Genomic DNA, 24,792 nt, shown 5'->3' with positions numbered 1-24,792 from the left:
AATGGAAATAATGTTTTCTTTTTAAATAACGAAGATAAGTGGGGAAATAAATAAAGTAAATAAATCAAAATTTTAAAATAAAAATGAATAAGAAAAAAGGCAGGGAATCAGAAAGGGGTGGGCTGAAGGAGAGAGTTCATGGTCTGAAGTTGTTGAACTCAATGTTAAGTCTAGAAGGCTGTAAAGTGCCTAATCAGAAGATGAGATGCTGTTCCTCCAGTTTGCGTTGAGCTTCACTGGAACATTATGCAAATGCAAGTTGTTCTTTCATCTTTCTTTCAGTGTTGTTTTAAAATCTATTTAAGGTAAGGATTGCAAATCACAGGAGGGAATGTCATATTTCAGCCAGCATGCTTCATTATTGCAATTCTTTTTCTGAAACATGGCACTCTAAATTTTGTCTCAAACTGATTGCACCACCACCATACCTGGTGACACACCAGCAGGTTGCAAGACTTCGCCATAGTGTTAGACACACTAAACATTGGGCAGAATTTTCCCCCCCTGGGGAGGGAGGTTCACTAGCGGGCGTGTGGAGGCATGCGTCCGATTGGCGCGCCGCCATTTTATGTGGGCAGGCCAATAAAGGCCCGCCCAGCGTGATGTCTGCAAGGAAGCGCTATGCACTCCCTGTGCAGGCTAGGGGCGGGGGGGAGGATTCCCTGAGCTGAGAGTGCGTTCTTTCGTGCGCGCCAAAGAGCACACTCATCTCCCTGAGGCTAAGTGCTGCCTCAGGGAGATCAGCTCCACAATAAAAAATCTTAAAAACAGAGAAAAAAAAATTCCCTGACATGTCCCCTCATGTGGCACTGTCGCATGAGTTGGGACATGTCCATCACTTTTAAATACGCTTTTATTAAGTTTTTAAAAACCTACATGAAACCTCATCCTGCCTGTGGATGAGGTTTCACGCTTTTTCCAATGCCCGCCAGGGCTCCCAGCCTGCCCGCCAACCTTAAGGTTGGATGGGCAGGTCCACTAATCATGTTAATTACTTTGTCAATGGCCTCAATAGGCCATTGACAGGTCGGTGGGCACACAGCTGATTTGGCTGCGCCCCCGCTGACGTGAAAATTGAAAATGAGGCGGGGTGACATCGGGAGTTCCGCCCGACATCATTCCACGTCATTTTACGGGTTGGCGAGCAGGCCCGGCCCCTGGCCGGGAAATCCTGGCCATTATCTCCAAACACAAGTCAAATGTGGAATTGCTAAATCCATCAATATGGTGCTGAATGTTACTCACAGTGAACACAGAGTTGTTCATACATTATAAAATCAAATAACATAGAACAGGCCACTCAGGCCATCAGACTTGTGCCAGCTCTTTGCAAGAGCTATTCAATTTAATACTACTCCCTTTTCCCATAGCACTGCAAACCTTTCCATTCAAATGATTCCCGTTTGAAAGATACCATTCAATCTGTTTTCATCACCCTCTCAAGTTGTGCATTCCAGATCATAACTACTTGTGTAAAAAAAAAATCCTCATCTTCTTTCTGCTTCCTTTGCCAATTATCCTAAATCTGTCCCCTCCAGTTACAGACCCTTCTGCCAGTGGAAACAGTCTATCTACTCTGCCAAAAGCCCTCACAAATTTGAACACTTTTATTAAATATCCCCCCAACCTTCACTGCTGCATCAGTGTACTATAAATGTGAAACAACGCATATGACGAAACATCCTGCATTTTTTCTTGGGTGTAAATAGGAGCCACCACAAACATTACTTGAAAAGTGAAGATGAACGCTTACAAATGGCCTATTAGACCATGTCTCGAGTCCCAACATGCAAAACCAGAAAGGACATTGACAAAATATTACCTCATGCAAGGCTGTGCAAGGGATGCCAATCTTATTTTTTCAATGTCTTACTGCAGAGACAACTAATACTCAGGACTCAGCTTTAAGGTCCTGCTATAGGATAATCCTAAAAGTTGCAGACTAGATTTTTCAAAATGCCTTAAGATTTACCTGAATTCTGAGTTATTAGGAATCTAATATATTACATAGTATTACATCATATTTACAACACAGAAGCAGCCTCTTCAGCACAACAGATCCATGCCAGTGTTACACTCAAAATGTGCCGCCTCCCATCCTTCATCTAACTCTTATCAGCATATCCTTCGATTCCTTTCTACCTCATGTGTTTTTCTAGATTCCCCTTAAATGCAACTATGCTATTCACCTCAACTATTCCTTGTGATAGCAAGTTACGCTCTGGGTAAAGAAATTTCTCCTGAATTCTTGAACTGAATTTATTAGCGACTATCTCATATTTATGGTCCCTTGTTCTGGTTTTGCCTACGAATGGAAATATCTTCTCTACATCTACTCTATCAAATATTTCCATAATCATACATCTATCTTCTCTTTTCTCAGGAAATCTAGATAGTTATAACCTCTCAGTTCTGGGATCATCCTGGTAAATCCATTTTTTATAATATGCAGACTCCAAGTGTGGTCTTCCCAAGATTCTCTACAAATCTAATAAAGCTCCATTGGGTTTCAATTATAACTTGCATCACTACTTTTAGTGATTTCTGTTTCTGTACCCTCAGATCCCTTTGTTCTTTTATCCCATTTAGGCACTTACTTCAAAGGAGTATGTGACCTCCTTAATTGTCCTACCAAAATGTCACTTAACTATATTGAATTGCTTTGACCAATTACACCCACAATCTACAAGTTTGTCTTCCTGCATTTTGTCCTGTACTCCTAACATTCAAACAAAGTGAGCTGACCTCAGTCACAGGTGTCTGTATCCCTTTGCAGTATGCCTGCAAAATTAGGGGTTACGTCCCAGCTGGTGTTGCTCTTTTAGTGATCTATTCTTTCAAAATCTGATTGTTGGTGGCTCTTTGAGCTGAGTGATGTCATCACTAGGGAACGAAAAATGTCTCCACTCGAGTATCTGCATCAAGTACTTCCAATTCCAGTACAGCATGGACAAATGCAGAGTAAAAGAAGACAAGCTTACATTAATCTTGCACCTTTCATGACTTCAGGTTGTCTCAAAGCGCTTTACAGCCAATCAAGTGCTTTTGAAATCCATGTCGTAATAAAGAGAACACTGCATCCAATTTGCACACAGAAAAGTCCCATAAATAGCATTGAAATAAATGGCAGATAATCTGCTTTAGTGATGGTGGCTGAGGGTAGGCCGGGACAACCAAAGAAACTTCCCTGTTTGCCTTCAAAATAGTGCCAATTGGATATTTTACATCCACTGGACCTCCATTCAACAGTCAGCACCCAAAAACTGCACCTTTAACAGTACTGTCCTTCACTACTTCCTAGGAATGTCAGCAAAAAAGATTTTGTGCTGAGGTCTCTGGAGTGGCCAATGACCTTCTGACTGAGAAGGGAGAGTGCAACCTGCTGACGTTCCTTGCCAAGAACTGTATTCAAATCCTCCACAGTTCAGGTAGTTAAGGCATTAAGTAGCTGATGCAAACAGACCAAAAAGGCAAGAGGTTCAATCCTTGGTGAAGACTGATTTTGGTACTATATGCTGGGTTGGCCTTGGGGAGCACCAATTGACATATGAGGCCCCGATTTAGGAAGGCAGAAACAGCTGCAGCTCCTGCTCTCCAGAGTGTCTGCTGGAAGGGTGAAGAAGTCAACATAGGTCAGGAAGGGATTACATTCAAAGGTGATTATTTTTCTCCCACTCCCACCCTATCTCATGCTTATTAAAAGATGAATAGCACAGTTAATAAAGGATGAGTTCACTACATTAGTGAAAGAGGATCTTCGATCGAAAGATCAAGATGTGAAATCAGTTTGGTTGGGGCTAAGAAACAACAAGGGGCTGCAAACATTGGCACGAGTTGTTTATAAGCCACCAAACATAGTGGTAATGTAGTGCAGAGTATAAATCAGAAACTTAGAGGTGCAAGTAACAAGGTAATAAAATAATCATGGGGGATTTGAATCTACATATAGACTGCGTAAACCTAATTAGCACTAATGTGGAGGACGAATTCCTGGAGTCTATGTGAGATGATTTTCTAGAACCAATTAGAGAGCAGGCTATTTTAGATCTAGTATTGTGCAATGAGAAAGGCTAATTAATAATCTCGTTGCAGAGTGGCCATAATATGTTGGAATTTACATTAAGTTTGAAAGTGATGTCATTCAATCCGAAACTAGGGTCTTAAATCTAAACAAAAGAAACTTTGAAGATATATGGAGCAAATTGGCTGTGGTAATTGGGAAACTACATTGAAAGGTATGAGGGTAGGTAGGCAATGGTTAACATTTAAAGTAACATGATTTACAACAAATTTACATTCCTTTGAGGCACAAAAACCCAGCAGAAAGATTATCCAACCATGGCTAACAAGAGAAGTTAAAGATTGTATTAGATCAAAGGAAGATGCTTATAAAGGGGGGAGGTGGTAGCATGGTGGTATTGCCACTTATACTAGTAATCCAGAAACCCAGGCTAATGCTCTTGGGACCTGGGCAGATGGTGACATTTCTGGAATTAAAAAAGTCTAATGATGACCATGGTGATTGTTATAAATGCCCCTTAGGGAAACATATCTGCTGTCCTAACCTGGGTTTGAAGAAGCGTTGGTGAATTTCTTACCATACACATGACTCCAGGTCCACAGCAATGTGGTTGACTCTTAAATGCCCTCTGAACAAGGGCAATTAGGGATGGGCAATATATGCTGGCCCACACCCCATGAATGAATAAAAAGAAAATAGTAAACCTGATAGGAAGCATTTTAGAATTCAACAAAGTAGGATCAAGAAATTGATGAAGAAAGAGAAAACAGACTTTTTTTTCATTCATTCTTGGGATATGGGCTTCACTGGCTGGGCCAGCATTTATTGCCCATCCCTAGTTGCCTTTGAGAAGGTGGTGGTGAGCTACCTTCTTGAACCGCTGCAATTCATGTGGTGTAGGTACACCCACAGTGCTGTTAGAGAGGGGGTTCCAGAATTTTGACCCAACGACAGTGAAGGTTCAGCAATATATTTCCAAGTCAGGATGGCGAATGATTTGGAGGGGAACTTCAATGTGGTGGTGTTCCCATCTATCTGCTGCCCTTGTCCTTCTAGATGGTAGTGGTCGTGGGTTTGGAAGGTGCTGTCAAAGGAGCCTTGGTGAATTTCTGCAGTGCATCTTGTAGATGGTACACACTGCTGCCACTGTGCGTCGGTGATGGAGGGAGTGAATGTTTGTGGATGTGGTGCCAATCAAGCGGGCTGCTTTGTCCTGGACGGCGTCAAGCTTCTTGATTGTTGTGAGAGCTGCACTCATCCAGGCAAGTGGGGATGATTTCATCACACTCCTGACTTGTGCTTTGTAGATGGTGGACAGGCTTTGGGGAGTCAGGAAGTGAGTTAATCATCGCACGATTCCTAGCCTCTGACTTGCTCTTGTAGCCACAGTATTTATATGGCTAGTCCAGTTCCGTTTCTGGTCAATGGTAACCCCCAAGATGTTGATATTGAGGGAATCAGTGATGGCAATGCCATTGCACATCAAGGCAATAAGTAAGTAAAAAACAGGCTGTAAAAACTCCTATAGGTATGTTAAAAGGAAAAGATTAGCAAAGACAAATGTGGGCCCATTACAGCCAGAGACAGGAGAATTTATAATGGTGAATAAGGAAATGGCAGAGAAACTAAATAAATACTTTGGCTGGAATAGTCCCAGATTTGTACAGTGTGGTAGTTAGCAGGAAAAATGACATTTTACCCGCCAGCCACAATGGCAGCTTCTCACGCCATATCGTCCCAAGCCCGCCGCATTAAATATGCATTCCCAGGAAACACGCTGTTTCGATGGCGGGTGCGCTCTCATTTGCCTGCCACACCATGACCTCACTGCTTCATCATGCTAGGCATCACATTTAAAGTGCAGCTGCGAGCACACTCTCAGTGTTTCCTGTCCAAGACCACTGCACAGAAGACAAGATGGCCCTGAAAGGTAAAAAGAATGCAGCCTCCACGCACCCCCCCAACCCCAGATTTAGTGACACATCCCTCAAGCACCTTTTGGATGCCATAGAGGTCTACCATTATGTCCTCTACCCCCACTCTGCCCGCAGGCTGGGCAGCAGCATCACCATTCCAGCATAGGAGGTGGCGCAGCAGTGGTCAGCGCCAATGCCCTGCAAAAGAGGATAGCCACCCAGTGCCTCAACAGGATGAATGGTCTCATCCTTTGAGCCAAGGTAAATCACTCTTCTCATCAATCTCTCACAAACCCATCACACATCCACAGGGATCACACCTCAAGGGACAACATCGCTAACTCTCACACACACCCTCACATCATCATCAGACTCATATCGTGTTGAACTCACCTCATCCTGTCCATGGCTCCAATCATCACACAAACATTCCACGCAGTGCCACGTGTCCTGCTCACACTCTTTCCATCAGTTTCCATGCAGTAAAAGCCTACTCACATCAGAAGGGAGGGGTCCCAGACCAGGGGTTGAGTGACCCACATTAGGCCCCTCACTCACTTTGAGGAGTGTGCTGGTGAGGACATGGACCGTGCCTGCGGTGATGGTGAGCTCGGCGGTGAACACCCTCGTGAAGATCCTACATCACGTCATCCCTCTCTCAATGCAAATGTGAGTGCTCTCTCTCCTGCTTATAACTGTGCTGCCATGCACTAATTATCTCTACTTTGGTTCACATGGAGCTCTGCCAAGCAACTGACACCCTCAGCTAGCCAGTCCCTCAGCTCCATCCAGGTCCTCACCTCCAGCAAAGAGGACGCCTCCTCCATTGAAGAGCTGGAAATAAATAGCCTGGAAGACCCATCACAGAACTTACCCACACCCTCCACCAGCGCAAAGACAACACTTTGGTGGGACCTAGATATAGAGGGGGCTTGGGTTCACAATCTGGTGGTCACCGCACGGACACATGTCTGCAGCAGGAGGTAGGTGCGGCTGAACTCCCCAGTACTCGGAGTGCTGCTGGGGAAGAGGCATCTGTGAGGTGCGAGATGATGAACCTCTGGATTTGGCCTTCCAACTCATTGTGGAGAATCAGCAGAAGGCGGGGGAACGTCAAGCGTCACACATAGCTGTTGGAAGCCCTCAGCTCAGTGGTTCGCGAGTCGGAGGAGTGCACCTGTCTGCTTTCTGATGAACTGGTGCCCACATGTGCGTGCATGGAGGTCTCCATGGGAAGGACGGTGGACGCCATGGAGACCCTGGTCCAGCAGAATTCAGAGATGTGTGCAGACTTGCACTCCATTGCAGGAGCCATGGGTCACTTACTGCAGTGGCAACACGAGAGGGAATGGGGCACCTAGACGTCCCTCCAGATGTTTCTTCCCCTCAAGGAGTCAGGCTGGGGCCTCCTGGCACCAGAAGGGAGGAGAAGCAGCAGCTGGACACTCCTGAGTCATCCACTCAGTAATCTCGGAGGCTGTCCTCTTTCTCCGAGTCTCCTTTGCCTGTGAGCCCCTCAGCAGAAGGAGCAGCTGGCCAATGAGTGATTCTGGAGGGAGAAGTGTGTGTGTGTGTGCAGGGCAGGGTCTTTCGGAGCCTCGGACAAGCATTCTCCCACACACGCAGATCTTCCCCATGTCACACTCACTTCAATGTCCTGAGCATTTTCAACGTACCAGCTGGGGTTTATTTCAGTTGTCCATCTGAATTGACTTCTATCTCCACCCACCCACTGATCACGCTCCCATGCAGCACCTGATCTTACCCAGCACGACTCACATTTCACTTTCGATTTAGACAGCATGGTAGTGATGCAGTATTTCATTCATTCCCCCGTTCCTTTCTCCTCCCCTAGTCACCCATTTACTTTCCCCAATCATTGCTGATCCATTGGGCATCACCTTCCACCTACCCTCCGTGACCTACCAGTCACAACCCTTTTCTTTCAGGGAAGTCCAGGTGAACATGCACATTCCCTTCCTTCCTGAAAATCCCACCCCCATCCATATTACCCTCCCCTCTCCGCACTCCTTCCCTTACACCTTCCACCCCCTCCCCTTAAACCTACCTCCTCAGTTGCTATCTTCTCCCCGTTACCTCCCTCGCCCCATAACCCCCCTTCCAACTTCACCCCACTGCTGTGTCTGCCTCCAGGTCCCCACCGACCGCCCTCGATGTCCCTTCTACTCATACCATCGAACTGTCACCCTCCCACCTCACTCTACCATTGGTCATTCTCACCATTCCCTTGTACCACATCCACTCTCAGTTCGCTCCCCAGGAGGTAGTCATGGACTAATCAGAGCCCTCCCTGGCACAATCACCTGGACATTCCCCCCATCTCTGGACTCCTTCCCCCCCTCAGAGCTCTTTCCTCCCTTGGAATTCATTCCCCTCCATAACTACTCTCCCCCCAGCTTACTAACTCCCACTTTTCTGACTCCTTCAGACACCCTTACTCTTTCCTCCCCTCTCTGCATTACTTCCTCCCCCTGGACCCCCTCCACTCTCCGCACTCCTTCCTTCCCCAGGACTCTGTCCTCTCTCTGCACCTTCCCCTCTCCAGACTCCCTCCCCTCTCCACACTCCTTCCTCCCCCCCCCCAGGACTCCCCTTTCCACACTCCTTCCCGTCTCCAGACTCCCTTCCCTCTCCGCACTCCTCTTTCCCCCAGGACTCCCTCCCCTCTCCGCACTCCTTCCCTTACACCTTCCACACCCCCTTAAACCTACCTCCTCAGTTGCCGTCTTCTCCCGTTACCTCCCTCAACCCCCCGCTACTTTCATTCCCACCTCCCAACCACACCCCCCTGATATCTTTGCTCCCCACCCCCCCACCCCACCACCTCTTCCTCTCCCAGCCGTTCCTAGACCTTCCTCTCCCACCCCTCCCACACCCGGGTACATCTTCAGCTGGGCCTTCCTCTCCACCCTTTGACCATCAACCGTTATGGGCGGACCCTCAACCATGTCTTTCCAACTTCCGTGAGCTGCTTTTCAGCAGAGCCAAGTCCATGAGAATCCACCCAGCATGCAATGGACGTTCCTCCAGTGTGCCACTGCTGTCGGGCTTCAGCATCATCCACTCCTCGGACGTCTGCTATGTGAGCGAGACCCTGACGGTAAAAAGTCCCGACTTCTACACATCACACTTGTCAAGACGTATTCTGCACTAGCGTGCTTTCCTGCTGACGTGGGCGGATGATCCAGCATGGGGGAATGATTCCGGTGGGCTAGCCTTATAACGATATGCAGATGTACTACTGTCCAATAACGGGAAATGCAGCCCATCATCAACAGGCTGAGCGGACGAATGCAAACTGGTTTCACGACACCATAAAGCCAATTTCTGGCCTTCTCGCCATATTGTCCACTTACACTGCTGCACACGCCCGGCACCAGCAGGCACAGAAAAGTCCGCCCTTTCTGTCTGTCTTCATGGAGGAAGATACAAAAACCTCCCAGAGATACTAGAGAACAAAGGGACTAGTGAGAATGAGGAACTAAAAGAAATTAGTATAAATAAAAAGTAGTACTGGACAAATTAATGGAATGGAAGTTTAATTAAAGTTGATAAATCCCTTGGACCTGATGATCTACATCCCAGAATGTTGAAAGAGGTGGCTGTAGAGATAGCGGATGCATTGGTGGTCATCTTCCAAAATTATATGGATTCTGGAATGGTTCCTGCAGATTGTTGGGTATCAAATGTAACCCCAATATTTAAGAAAGGAGGGAGAGAAAAACAGGGAAGTACAGATCTGTTAGCTTGGCATCACGAGTAGAGAAAATGCTAGAATCTATCAGAAAGAATGTGACAACTGGACACTTGGAAAATAATGGTAGGATTAGGCAGAGTCAACGTGGATTTATGAAAAGGAAATCATGTTTGACAAACCTGTTAGTATTTTGGGGATGTAACGAGCTGAACAGATAAGGGGGAAATCAGTGGATGTGACGTATTTGGGTTTTCAGAAGGCTTTCGATAAGATCCTACACAAAAGGTTAGTAAGCAAAATTAGAGCACATGGGATTGGGGGTCATATACTGGCATGGATTGAGAATTGGTTAACAGACGGAAAACAGAGAGTAGGAATAAATAGGTCATTCTCAGGTTGGCAGGCTATGACTAGTGGGGTACCGCAAGGATCAGTGTTTGGGCCCCAGTGATTCACAATCTCTATCAATGATTTTGATGTGGGACCAAATGTAATACTTTCAAGCTTGCTGATCACACAAAATTGTGGCAGTGTGAGTTGTGAGGAGGATGCAAAGAGGCTTCAAGGCAATTTAGACCCTGTTCCTCAGGGTAGTGTCCTCAACCCAACCATCTTCAGCTGCTTCATCAATGAACTTCCTTCCATCATAAGGTCAGAAGTGGGGATGTTCATTGATGATTGCACTATGCTCAGCACTATTTGTGACTCCTCAAATACTGAAGCAGTCCATGTCCAAATGCAGCAAGACCAGGACAATATCTAGGCTTGGGCTGGCAAGCAGAAAGTAACATTCATGCCACACAAGTGCCAGACAATGACCACTTCCAACAAGAGAGAATCTAACCATCACCCCATGACATTCAATGGCATTACCATCACTGAATCGCCCACTATCAACATCCTGGGGTTGTCATTGACCAGAAACTGAACTGGACTAGCTATATAAATACTGTGGCTACAAGAGCAAGTCAGAGGCTAGGAATCTTGTGGCGAGTAACTCATCTCCTGACTCCCCAAAGCCTGTCCACCATCCACAAAGCATAAGTAACTTTCCAATCTCTTACCATTTAAGAAATACTCTGCATTTCTGCTTTTCCTACCAAAGTGGATAACTTCACATTCTCCACTTGGCTGGATCAGTGCAGCTCCAAGAACACTCAAGAAGCTTGACACCATCCAGGGCATGCAGTCCGCTTGATTGGCAAACATTCACTCCCTGCACCACTGATGCACATTTGCAGCAATGTGTACCATCTACAAGATACACTGCAGAAATTTACCAAGCCTCCTTAGCACATTCCAAACCCACGAACTCTACCATCTAGAAGGACAAGGGCAGCATACAAGTGGGAACACCATCACCTGGAAGCTTCCCTCCAAGCTACTCACCATCCTGACTTGGAAATATATCGCAGCTATTTCACTATCGCTGGGTTAAAATCCTGGAACTCTCTCCCTAACAGCACTGTGGTTATACCTACACTACATTGGCTGCAGTGATTTAAGACGACAGCTCACCACCACCTTCTCAAGGGCCATTAGAGATGGACAATAAATGCTGGCCTAGCCAGCAATGCCCACATCCCATAAATTAATTTAAAAAAAGACAGGCTAAGTGAGTGGGCAAAAATATGGCAGACAGAATATAATGTGGGAAATTGTAAAGTTATCCACTTTCGTAAGAAAAACAGAAATGCAGAGTATTTCTTAAATGGTAAGAGATTGGGAGTGTTCGAAGTCCAAAAGGATCTGGGTGTCCTTGTTCATAAGTCACTGAAAGTTAACATGCAGGTTCAGCAAGCAATCAAAAAGGCAAATGGTAGGCTGGCCTTTACTACATTGATTTGATTTGAGTACAGGAGCAAAGACGTCTTGCTGCAATTGTACAGAGCCTTGGCGAGACCGCATCTAGAGTACTGTGTATAGCTTTGGTCTCTTTACCTAAAGAATATAGTTGCTATAGAGGGAATGCAATAAAGGTTCACCAGGCTGATTCCCGGGGTGGCAGGATTGTCTTATGAGGAGAGATTGAGGAGGCCAGGCCTGTATTCTCTAGAGTTTAGAAGACTGCGAGGTGAGCTCACTGAAACATACAACATTCTTACAGTGTACAACAGGGTAGATGTAGGAAGGATGCTTCCCTGGCTGGGGGGTCTAAAATCAGAGGACACGGTCTCAGAAAAAGAGGTGGGCCGTTTAGGACCGAGATAAGGAGGAATTTTTTCACTGAGGATGGTGAATCTTTGGAATTGTGTACCCCAGAGGCCTGTGGAGGCTCAGTCATTTAGTATATTTAAGACAAAGGTTGAGAGATTTCTAGATATTAAAGATATCAATGGATATGGGATAGTGCAGGAAAATGGCATTGAGGTGGAAGATCAGCCATGATCTAATTGAATGGCAAAGCAGGTTCAAAGGGCCAAGTGGCTTTCTCCTTCTCCTATTTGCTATGCTCCTATGAAATAGTTTATGAACCGCCATTTGGGCGAGATGCTGAATAAAAACCAGTCCCATGGGAAATGTACCCAGCGAGGGGTGACATCAGAAAAAGTGTTTTGGAGGAAATGGAAATAAGAGAAAAGAGGATACTATGCATATCTCAATTTTTTAATATTTTAAAACAATGTAAATCTCCAAAACTTCATTAAATTGGTTGATGTCAAATGTCAACGCATGATTTTTGAATTACACATGCATCATTCGAACAATGAGGCTAATAATATTTGTATACATCCATCTCAGTGTTTTGCAACTAAACCTACGTCATGAATGGGCAGTCCAGTATCCCTGATCCTGAACTCTCAGCTAGCTTGTACAAGCAATCACCACCTGGCTTTGTTCATTGTTTGAGCTGGGTGCAAAGAATATGTGTGTGTTGGTATTTCCTTTCACAGGCTGAAACCAGTAGCAGTTCTACTGCAGTCCTAGTGATGCTAATGCTGTCAGGACGGGATGTCAATTTTCTTATACAAATGTTTAGTGACAATACATTGACTGAATGGTTAGTATTGGGTTTTTAAGTTTTGAAAAAAGATCTAACTAATATACATAAACATTAAAATTTAGGTACTATTCAAGGTATATTTTAATAACTCTATATTGAATTATTACATAAAGCACAATAAGCAGCTATTCCTAGTGTATCAGTATCTGATGACAAAGAAATATGGTACTGCACAGGATACAGGAAGGTTTCCAATAGCAGCTCTACAACAGGTTGAATTGAGAGAGCACAATGGTGCAGTCAAAAATACATCTGTCATCAGCTTGTGGTACTATTTCAGATATGCTCTCAATGGGATTTCCTTTGCACATACCTCCTCTTGCATTCTTTTTTGTTAATAACTGCACCTGACAGCACCTTATCACATCCCTTAGCACATTCCAAAGACTTAACAAATAATTACATTGAAATGGTGCTGTGTAGGGAAATGCAGCAATCATTTTGCACACAACAAAATATCACTAATAACATGAAATGATTTTTTTTGCTCACACTAGTTGAGGAAGAATGCTAGCCAGAATACCAGAAGAAATCATGTGTTTTTCTTACTGAATACGGAATAGTACTGTCAGGTCTTCAACATCCGCTTGAACAACCTTAGTTTAATGTCTTATTCACTTAAACAGCACTTCCAATGTAGAATTGCACTGGAGCATCTGCTTAGATCATACAAAAACATGCTAAAGGGAGTGAAATAAATTGAACCTTGAATAAATCCAATGTACAAAATTAAAAAGCAAAGAGCTTACACCTTTCATGGCCGCAGGACAATCCAAAGCACTTCACAGCCAACGTAGTTCTGAAATGTTGTCATGCAGGGAAACACAGCAACCAATTTGCACACATCATGGTCCCACAAGCAGCAATGAGATAATTACCACATAATCTATTTTAATGTTATTGGTTGAGAGATAAATATTAGCCAGGACACCAGGGAGAACATCCCTGCTCTTCTTTGAGTGGCGTCATCTCTTTTATGTCCACCTTACGTCCCTCAGTAAATGCCAGCATTTACTGCCTATACCTAGTTGTTCTTGAGAAAATTGTGGTGAGCATCTTCTTGAACTGCTGCAGACCTTGTGGTGGAGGTACACCCACAGTATTGTTAGGATGCAAGTTCCAGGATTGTGACTTGACTCAGCGACAGTGAAGGAACGGTGATATAGTTCCAAGACAGCATGGTGTGTAGCTTGGAGGGATACTTGCAGGTAGGAGAATTCCTGGGTGCCTGCTGCCCTTATCCTTCTAAATGGTAGAGGTCGCGAGTTGAGAAGATGCTGTCAAGGCCTTGGTGTATTACTGCAGTGCATCTTGAAGATGGTACACACAGCAACCAGTGCGCTGGCGGTGGAGGGAGTGAATGTTTGTGGAGGTGGATGGGGTACCAATCAAACAGATTGCTTAGTCCTGAATGGGCTCCTTGAGTACCGTTGGAGCTGCACTCATCCAAGCATGTGGGAAGTGTTCCGTCACACTCCTAACTTGTGCCTTTAGATGGTGGACAGGCTTTGGTGAGTCAGGAGATAAGTTACACACTGCAGAATTCCCAGGCTGTGACCTGTTCTCATAGACACAGTATTTGTGTGGCTCGTCCAATTAATTTTCTGGTCAATTGTGATACCGCCAACACCCCCAAACAACACCCCCCCCAACCCCCTCTACCCCAGCCCCACTCTCCCCAGGACATTGATGATGGGGATTCATTATGGTAATGCCATTAAATATCAAAGAGAGGTGATTGGATTGTCTGGATCTTGTGTGGCACACATGTTGCTTGCCACTTCTCAGCCCAAGCGTGAATGTAGTCAAGGTCTTACTGGATGCAGATACAGATTGCTTAATTATCTGAGGGGTTAAGAATGGAACTAAACACTGCATAATCACCAGCGTGTATCCCCATTTCTGATCTTGTGATGTAGGTTAGGTCATAGGTGAAGCTGCTGAAGATGGTTAAGCCTTGGTCTCTGCCCTGGCAAACTCCTGACAGTTGTGATGTTTGGCCTCCAACAACTACCACCTTCCTTTGTGCTGGGTTTGGCTCCAGTCATTGGAGAGATTTCCCTGATTTCCTATTACTTCAATTTTACTAGGGCATAACTTCAGTCAAATGCTGCATTAATACCAATGACAGTCATTCTCACCTCAGCTCTTGAATTCTGCTCTTATGTCCTTGTTTAGACTAAGGCTTTATTGAGTCTGGAGCAGAGAGAGCTTTGCAGAACCAAACTGAGTACCGATGAGCAGGTTATTGCTGTGCAGGTGCCACTTCATATCACTGTCGGTGACACCTTCTATTGCTCTGCTGATCATTGGAAATAAAGTGAAGCAGTAGTAATTAGCCGGATTCGATTTGTTACCAGCTGGGAAATAAAGCCCATTGGAAATCAGATCCACAGAAGGACAAGATTTTACAGCAGCTGAAGCTAGCAGCAGAATTGGGACTGAGTTTCCTGGCAATGCACAATGCATAGTTCTTCATCCACAATGGACTCTGTACTGACTGCTACTTCTTTCAAACCTCGAAAGGATACGAAAACAAATTTTATAAGAACATGCTGCATTAGATAGCGATGGAAATATATAAGGAACAGAAATCAGAAAATGTCGGAAACGCACAGTCAGTCAGAATTTGAAGAGAGAAAATATTTTTGATTTAAATCCTTTGCCAGATCTCGAAACTGAAAGGTACATCTCTCCCCTCATTTTATTTAGTCCTGTTAAGGGACTCAATTAACTCTGAGTTTGCAGTTCTCTTGGAGATTCTGCTTCCATAATTTCTCCCTTCATATTCTGACAAACCTGCTATGTTTATAACACTTTCTATTTTTTTAGATTTCCAGAAGATAATTACTTCTTTATATTTGTAAGAAAAAAACTCCACTAAACCTACCAGTGCAACTGTGAAGGTCAAATTCTAAACCTGGTGGTAAGTGGTAAATATAAACAAAGCAGCACCATCTGAATATATTGTTTTGATTGAATGCAGAGCAAGCACCTTTTGGGGCAATGACAAACTAAGCAACTGAGTACTTTCAGCCCATTGCCATACAGGCCATTAAAGTGGGGCTATTGAGGAAGGTATTGGCCCCAGCATAACACTTGCTCTTAGCAAATTTTGGAGGACTGTGCGCATTGAGGGCTGAATTTTATTTGGAAGGCATGGGTCATGGTGACAGCATCAGATGCAGGTGCCACTGCCGCATGAGTGACATGTGGTTGGCCAACTGATGATCTGGGATTTGCCAACTGACATGAAGGGGTGGACAACAAGGGTGGCACCACCTGACTGAAAGGCAGGTGCTGGTGCCTTCTTCAAAAGGGCTGCCAGTCCTGCATGCTGCCTTGGTGCTAAGGAAAGCCTCAGCAAAGGCACTGAAGGCTAGTGTGGCTGAACTGAAGACCCCTAAACCCAAACTGAAGACCTCTGCACCCCTGTGGTAGAACTGAAGACCCAAAGGGAAGACTGGGAGGCTGCTACTGCCATGGCAGAGGGAGACCTCAGGTGGCCCCACAGTTCAGCGATGCCTCCCTGCAAGTTCTCCTCTGGGCTATAATGGCAAAGAAGGAGCTTCCTCTTCCCAAGGGACAAGACTCTCCCGCTGACAAAGCAAGCCTAGGCAGAGAAGGTTAGCAGCAGTGGGGTCACACCTGATCCTGGATGCAGTGCTGCAAGCAGGTCACTACTTCCTTCACTCTACCAGGGTGAATCCTCCATACCACTCCCCTATTTGGGGCTTGCATGTAGCAACATGGAATGGTGCAACAGACAGCAAGAAAGCGAGTACCCAGGCAGAGGCTAGGAGGTGTGGCAGTGGCAAACCTTTCAGATGCATGGCTTCATCTCGGCAACAGCCAGCCATCTGACTTTGTCAGCCTCACTAATATGCCTTGCCAGCAGGCATAGAATGGCAAAGAATGGGGCAGACAGTTTAATTATAACAGTGTAAAAAGGTCCATGCAGGGAATATTAATAAAAGAATAAAATTAAGGTCACTTTATCTGAATGCATAGAGCTTCCACAATAAGATAGATTAACTACAAACACAAATAAATGGCTTAGATCTAATTGCCATTACAAAGACATGGTTGCAAGGTGACCAGGGCTGGGAAGTAAACAGTCCAGGGTACACAACATTTCCCAAAGAAAGGCAAAATGGAAAAGGAGGGGTAGCCCTGATAAGGGTGGTATTAAGACAATATTAAGAAAGGATCTTGCTCAGAAAATCAGGAAGTATAATTAATGTGGGTGGAGATTAGGAATTGCAAGGATAAGGAAACACTGGAGGGAGTAGTTTAAAGGCCTCTTAAAGTAGTTACACCACTGCACAGAGCATTAAACAAGAAATTATTGGAGCTTGTAATAAAGGCAGCATAATAGTTGTAGGGGGCTTAAATCGGCATATAGACTAGACCAATCAAACTATCAATGGTGGTCTGGAAGATGACTTTGTAGAATATTTTTGTGACAGCTTCCCAAAGCTATATTTTGTGGCACCGACTACCTATTTTAGATCTAGTATTGTGCAATGAGGCAACTGTAATATCACAGTAAAAGACCCGCTGGGAAACAGTGATCGTAATACAATTAAATTTCACATTTAAGTTTGAAAACAACATACTCCAATCACAAACAAGAACCTTAAACTTAAACAAAGCCAGTTAAATAGGGACAGCTGGTTAAGGTTGAGTGGGTAAATAGATTAAAAGTAAATAAACAGTGGGAAACATTTAAAGAAACTATTCAAAAGGTTCAACAAAAATACATTCCACAATAAAAAAAAATACATTCCATTAAAAAACTAAAACTCAGCAAGAAAGATCAATCCATGGCTAACTAAGAAGGTTAAGGATAGTATTAGATTAAAAGAAGATGCTTATAATGTTGCAAAGAATGATAGTAATTCTTAAGATTGGGAGTGTTTCAGAAACCAGCAAAGGGCCACCAAAAAGTTGAGCGAAAGAGAAAAAATAGAATGAGTAAACTAACCAGGAATGTAAAAACAGCTTTTACAAGTATCTAAAAGGAAGTAAGTAGCTAAAATAATGTTGGTTTCTTAGAAGCAGAAACAGAAGAAATTATCATGGTGAAATGTGGAAGTGGCAGAAATAGTGAACAAATATTTAGTCTGTCTTCAGACTAGAAAATATAATTACTTACCAGAAATAGGGGGTAATCGAGAGTTAGGAAATTAAAACAATATTTACAGAGACAAAAGTACTAGAGAAACTCAAGGGGCTAAAATCTGGCAAATCCCCAGGACGTGATGGCCTACATCCTAAGGTTCTAAAAGAGATAACTGAAGAGATAGTGGATGCACTATAATTTTCCAAAATTCCCTAGATTCTGGCAAATTGGAAGTTAGCAAATGTAACGCTGCTATTCTAGAAAGTAAGAAGAGAGAAAATAGAGAACTACAGGCCAGTTAGCCTAACATCAGTCGTCAGGAAAGGGCCAGAATCTATTCTTAAGAAAGTTTTAACAATGAACTTAATAAAGCATAGTATTATTAGAACAAGTCAACATGGTTTTACAAAAGATAATTTCTGTTTGATAAATTTATTATAATTTTTTTTAGGATGTAACTAGCAGGGTAAATAAATGGGAACCAGTAGAGGCAGTACACTTGGATTTCCAAAAGGCATTCAATAAGGTGCCACACAAAAGGTTAATAGACAATATGATGGTTCATGGAGTTGGGGGTCATATATTAACATGGATAGAGGGTTGGTTAACAGACAGGAAGCAGAGAGTGGGGATAAAATTTTTAAGTTGGCAGGCTGTGATGAGTGGAGTGCCGCAAGGATCAGTGCTGAGGTCTCAGTTATATACAATCTATGTCAATGACTTAGACAAAGAGCCATAGAGTAGTATTTCTAAGTTTGTTGACATTACAAAGCTTGGTGGGAATGCAAGTTGTAAGGAAGACAAGGAGAGCTTGCAAAGAAACAGACAGGAGTAGACAACAAGGTGGAAGGTGCAGTATTATATGGGGAAGTGAGAGGTTATTCATGGTGGTTGTAAAAATATTTTTAAAAGACCAAGAACTTGTAAGTGTTGATGTTCAGAGACTTGGTCCTTTGTCCCCTTCACCGTTAGGTCAGACTGCCTGAATGTGCTGGGGATATGGTTCGGAGAAACTGGAAGGAGCGAGTGACTATGGTGAAAAGAAAAACGGGCATGTGGGAGCAACTGTCCTTCTACATTATAGGTAAGAACCTGTTTATCAAGTGTGAGGCACTCTCGGTGATGCAGGTCTGGTTCATTCCTCACTCCTGCGCGATGGCAATCACCCAAGCCATCTCCCGCTTTATCTGGAGGTCGAAAATGGACCGTGTTAGTAAGGACACGATGTACAAACCTCTAGATAAAGGGGGAAAAAACGTGCCCAACATCACCCACATCGTGATGGCCACCTTTGTGTGTAGCTGCACCAAGTTGTGCATGGACCATTGGCACGCAAAAACCAAGGGCAGAATTTTCTGCCTGCCGGGCAGGCCCAACCCAATCTCTGGTGGGCAGGGAGCCAATCCCCTCCGTCATTTTACGTGGGCAGGCCAATTAAAGCCCGCCCAGCATGATGTCTGGCAGGAAGCGCTATGCACTTCCTGTGTGGGTGGGGAGGGATTCCCCAAAAGCGAGAGTGTGTTCTTTCGCGCATGTGCACTAAAAAGCACACATCACCCTGAGGCTAAGCGCTGCCTCAGGGAGATCGCTTACACTCTGAAAAATGTTAAAAATAGAAAAAAAAAATCCTTAAAATGTCACATGAGTTGGGACATGTTCATAATATACATATTAACTTTATTAAAATGTTTAAAACCCTGCATGAAACCTCATCCGGCCGGTGGATGAGGTTTCATGTTTTTTCTATTGCCCGCTGGGGCTACTGGCCTGCCCGCCAACTTTAAGGTTGGAAGGGCAGGTCCTTTAATTGTTTTAATGATCCTGTCAATGGCCTCAATTGGTCACTGACAGGTCGGCGGGCGCACAGCTGATTTGGCTGTGACCCGCCTTCCTGAAAATTTAAATGGGGCGGGATGACATCGGGGGTTCCCCCAGACGTCATCCCACGTCATTTTACATGTCGGCAAGTGGGTCCTGACAGCAAAATTCAGCCCCAAGTGTCACTACGTGCTGTGGTTCTATCTGTCCCCAGTGTTACAAAAGATGGGTCTGACCACGCAACCGCAGAACACTCCAAGAAGTCGTACCATGCCACGCCACCTGTCCCGCGTGGAAAAATGTAAGCAGAGAACCAACTTTGACCACAAGCCCATCAGGCAGTGGTCAGGACATAACGTCCTAGAGGCCCTGCGGGAAAAGGAATTGGTGGATCTTGTTGGATGGTTCCCCGGGGAGACTGTCAGTCACTTGGCAGAATGTCTCATCACCAGAACTTTCCAACAAGCACCAAGACATAGCTTGGTTAGTTGTAAGAAAGGCCATCCCTGTCAGATCCTTCCTACACGCCAGGAGTCTCACCCCAACCACATGTTGCCCTCGAGGTGGCTGTGGTGGGGAAGCGACCGTTGTCCACCTCCTTGTGGAATGTACCTTTGCAAAGTACTGGAGAGAGATGCAGAGGTTTCAGTCGAAGTTCATGCCAAGCAGTTCTGTGACACAGGACTCTGTGCTCTATAGACTGTTCGCAGGTGACAAACATCAACTGCAGCTGGAGGATCATCAACTCAGTTAAAGGTGCTCTTTGGTCTACCCAAAACTTATTGGTCTTCCAGTGCAAAGAGTTGTCCCACCGAGTGTTGCAGACTGGCACATTCCAAGGTCCAGGATCACATGCTAAGGGACGCATTAAAACTTGGGGCAGCCGCCACAAAGGGGCAATGGGGAAGGGTCGCTGTCCAAGACCTTTCAGCCATAGTGCACCAAGGGACTGGGAATTGTATAGACCCCTCAGGCTGTATGACTCACATTGAATGTAGGCAGTGAATATTACATGTATCACAATTGGATGGAAGCACCTCAGAATGCAATGTGATCTATGTAGACAACTTAAGTATCATTGCACTGCGTGACTGTCTGTTATGATCATTTTAAAATGTCTGTAATGTTCCTTGATTGTAATGAAGCACTTCAGGGTGCGGCATGATCTATGTGAAAAACTTGAATATGATTGCACTTTTTGTGATGGCCGTTTTGAAATGTTTAGTAATGTTCTTTCAGATAATTTTGAATAAAGTGTATTTTTGCAAAAAAAAAGTGGGTGTTTTCGTATAAGGTACACAAAAAGTTAGCATGCCAACACAGCAAGCAATAAGGAAGGCAAATGGCATGTTGGCCTGTATTGCAAGGGGTCTGGAGTTCAAGAATAAAGAAGTCTTGCTACATTTGTACAAGGATTTTGTCAGATTGTCCAGAGCCTCCTTTGTGCGTCTTTCAAGTCACATCACCTCTGGTGCAGGGGTTCCTCATCCTGTGCCGAGTACTCAGCAGCCTCCTTCACATGCTCCTCATTAAATGAGGAGTAGTTATCACAATTTCCCTATTATGCAAGGCCTCCCCCTCTGCAGTGCTAGAGGTTGTGCAGAGTACAAAAGATCACCATGATATGAGGCACCCTCATTGGTACATATCGAAGGTCTCCACTAAATTGACCTTCAGCAGCTCAATGGCCAGCTCAATTGTCACTAAAATGGGCCAGTGATAAGTACTGTGTCTCTCTGCTGCAGTGCGAGTATTCCTCACAAGTGTGAGTTGCCATGTTTTCAATGGGTAGCCCTTGCCCTGAGAATCCATCCCTGAAGGCACATGGGGAGCCACAAATTCTGTGGCACATGGGGTCTATCAAAGTAGGCAGGTGCCATAGCTGCTTCCGGGAACCAAAGGTTTCACTTTCAGTGGTCGCAGGCCAGTTGGACATTGCAGCCTGGGGGAGCCTTGCTGGCCACATACATGCAGTGGATGACATCTTGCCTTGGGAGAATCCAGTGATGGCCCCGAAGCCAATGAACCTCACCACCTGACTGTCCAGGTCAGTTCAGTAGTGCACCAGACCTCTGAATAAAGCATTGGTCACCTCCTTAAACCAATCATCTCCAGCTTGGGAGAACCCACGCATGTTCCTTGTGGATCCCTGCAAAGACCTGAATATACTGCAGTTAAGGCCACAGTGATCCTCAGGGACATCAGCATCATGTGTCCACCAAACCCCATGAATCTCAGCCTGCCCTGCAGCATGCTGCATAAACCAGCGACGGCTTCTCTGGAAAGCATCAGTCTGCAAATAGTTGAGGTGAGTCCAGTACAAACTATCCTGCAGATAGGCCATTCCACGAACAGCAGGCCGTTGATCCTCCCCCATGCGCTTCATTCCAGAGCATCCACCCAGAGGCTGACCCTCTTGCTGTTGCTGCATTGTACCTCAGGTGCCTGATTTTCCCTTCCTCTATGCCACTCACAAGGGGTCACTAAAACTGAGTGGATCAGTCCCAGGCCAGGTAGCCCTTCCCCTTCTCTTGCATTATCTTTCTAATCCACCTTCCCTGGGACCTTCACTTTGCTGCTCCTTTGGGAGAAAGTGCCACTGTCCCCCTTTGTCCCTTGCAGAAATTGCTGATGCTGGTCCCTTACACAACCTCCACCAGTTGGTGATGGCACCATTAGAGGATTTCTGCTGCTGGTCGGCAATGGTTTTAGTTCCCCATGCTCCCCCTTCCTGCTCATGTTGCCTTTCAGAATGACTGAAGGAAACAGCACTGATGCCTCACCTCATTGCCATCACCTTTAACCAGACAGGGCTCTGAAGGCCCTTTAATCCTGTGCACTGCTCATAAAATACAATCTGCACTGTAAAATTCCAGTCAATTGCATTTAAATTAATGTCAATTACCTTCTAAACAAGCTCAAATAATGGCCTGCTGTATCTCAGCACGATGTTCATAAATCTTTCCCACCACTTGTAAAATTGGGAAGCAACTTCACAACGTCGCAATTCCCTACATGCGCATCCTGTCCGTATTTCTCGGATGCCCCACCACTGCCTTCCGCCCCACTCTACAGGTCTGGTAAAATTCCAGCCTGAGTCTGTAATCATCCTCATGCTAGGTTCATAACATTATGTATAACACGTAAAATGAACACTGCGCAAATAATTACATGAAAATGTTTGCTTAAGAGCAGAAACTCTCCAAGCCTTCCCCTTAATATAAAATAAGGCTAGCCTCCATGTGCTGCACATTTATACACACTCCTATTCATATGCCTGGTTAGATAACTAGTGGGAGCACATAAAATTAATAGGAGACAGGAAGTGCTGGGAAATACTCTGACGTAGGTTTTGGCCCAAGGCTATTTTCATCCCCACACTTACAGCACATGCCCAAGCCAAGAGGTCTGTCGATTGGTCCTTGGGCCAAATCTACACATTCAGGGTAAGCTGTCAGCACCCATTGTGCCTCCACAGGTCGAGGCCACCTGCCTCGCCTACAGCAGCCCTCATGTGGGTTCAAGAAGGGGGCAGGGCGATTGCCAAGTCAAGTCAGGCAGACACTCCAGCTCCTGAGAAAGGTTTTGTTTTTAAAAAAATAAATTTAAACATACCTAGGAGGTCACAGTGGCCATCGAAGAATCCTACATGGGGAAAGCCTGGTCAATGGTAACTAATTTCACACAAGAGTTCTTCAAGAGGCAGTAGGCTCCTGATTAATTGATTCAAAGAGCCTAACTCTTATTTTAGGCTTCCAGCCAGCATGCCGAAGAAATGGACCCCACAAATTCAAGAGTGGGTTAACTCCTATGCAGATTGGATGCAGGCGATCTCACTGAAATTGGAATGCTTTGCACCCATTTTAAGCCTTAAGAATTGTTGCAAAACATGCCAATTTCTATCCCACCTCTCTTTCTAAGGGAACAAATAGACCACAATGCCTCTCACATATTTGGAAGATCTGGAATTCTGTGACAAATTTTCAAACCTTCTAATCTACCATTTTAGACCTATGCAAAATCCCAAGCTACTCTGGTACAGTCAGTTACGGAAGCAACTAATGGTGTGTGAGTCACACCACTGACAATCAGCACAAAGTAGCTATTTCAGGATAAAGCATACCATCTACAAATGGCACTTCCCTTTATCTTACCTTCTGCATTTTGGTATGATTTATGGATCATATGACTCAATTTTCACAATCTTAATAGTTATATTTTCTGAGTGCACAAAAGTGCTAAAGAATATCGAATGCCTTCCATTTTCAACTGAATATTCAAGAAGATTGACACCATCAGGACAAAGCAGCCCATTTGATTGGCACCCCATTCACAAACATTTAAACATGCAACACCGATGCACAGTGCCAGCAGTGTGTACCATCTACAAGATGCACTGCAGAAACTCACCAAGGCTCCTTGAACAGCATCTTCCAAACCCACAACTACTACCATCAAGAAGGACAATGGCAGCAGACACATGGGAACACCACCACTTGGAAGTTCCCCTCCAAGTCACTCGCCATCCTGCCTTGTAAATATATCCGTTCTTTCACTGTCACTGGGTTAAAATCCTGGAACTCCCTCCCTAACACAGTGGGTGTACCTGCACCACATGGACTGCAATGGTTCAAGAAGGCAGCTCACCACTACCTTCTCAAGGGCAATTAGGAGGGGGCAATAAATGCTGGCCTAGCCAGCGATGTCCACATCCCATGAACGTATCATAAAATAAAAGAACTTTACCAGTAATTTCCACAAAGAATCAACCAATTTTCCACTGTTACTTTGAGAAAGATTGGGGACCCTCAGGTGAGGTACTGCTCCCTTTATATCAGAATAACAAGAAATATTACTCTTAAGGATATTTCAGGAATAACATACGTACTTGCAGGTATCCACTTCTGACACTTGTCACAGTAAAAAGACATATCTTCCATCCAGGACCCTTCCCCTTCATCACCCAGCTCACTGTTCAAGGAATCCCCACTCTGATCGTGGGACAAGTCCACTGAGGCCTGGTCTTCTGACTCAACTATCAGTAGAGTTTCCCCTTCAACCTCTCCTTCTTCCAACCCTTCAGAAGCAGTCATTCTTGCACATTCATCCTCCATTTGGCGAGCAGTTAAGCTTTTTGTCTCCTCGTTTTCTTCCATACTCCCAAACCTCTGGCAATGTTTACACTACAAA

At 44.8% G+C, this 24,792-nt stretch overlaps 1 protein-coding gene across 1 annotated transcript in view; it reads right to left on the bottom strand.

Annotated features, from left to right (window-relative positions):
• Positions 1 to 24,783, bottom strand: part of kat14 (lysine acetyltransferase 14) — a 69,349-nt gene extending 44,566 nt beyond the window's left edge. The window contains exon 1 of the mRNA XM_041177487.1: positions 24,491 to 24,783. Within this exon, the coding sequence (XP_041033421.1) occupies positions 24,491 to 24,758 (268 nt within the window). The 5' untranslated portion in view covers positions 24,759 to 24,783. The remainder of the gene's footprint in view (positions 1 to 24,490) is intronic.
• Between the last annotated feature and the right edge of the window lie 9 nt (positions 24,784 to 24,792).

The sequence above is a fragment of the Carcharodon carcharias genome, chromosome 2 (assembly GCF_017639515.1).
Source record: "Carcharodon carcharias isolate sCarCar2 chromosome 2, sCarCar2.pri, whole genome shotgun sequence".
Classification (NCBI taxonomy): domain Eukaryota; kingdom Metazoa; phylum Chordata; class Chondrichthyes; order Lamniformes; family Lamnidae; genus Carcharodon; species Carcharodon carcharias.
This window is presented reverse-complemented; position numbering and strand designations above follow the sequence as displayed.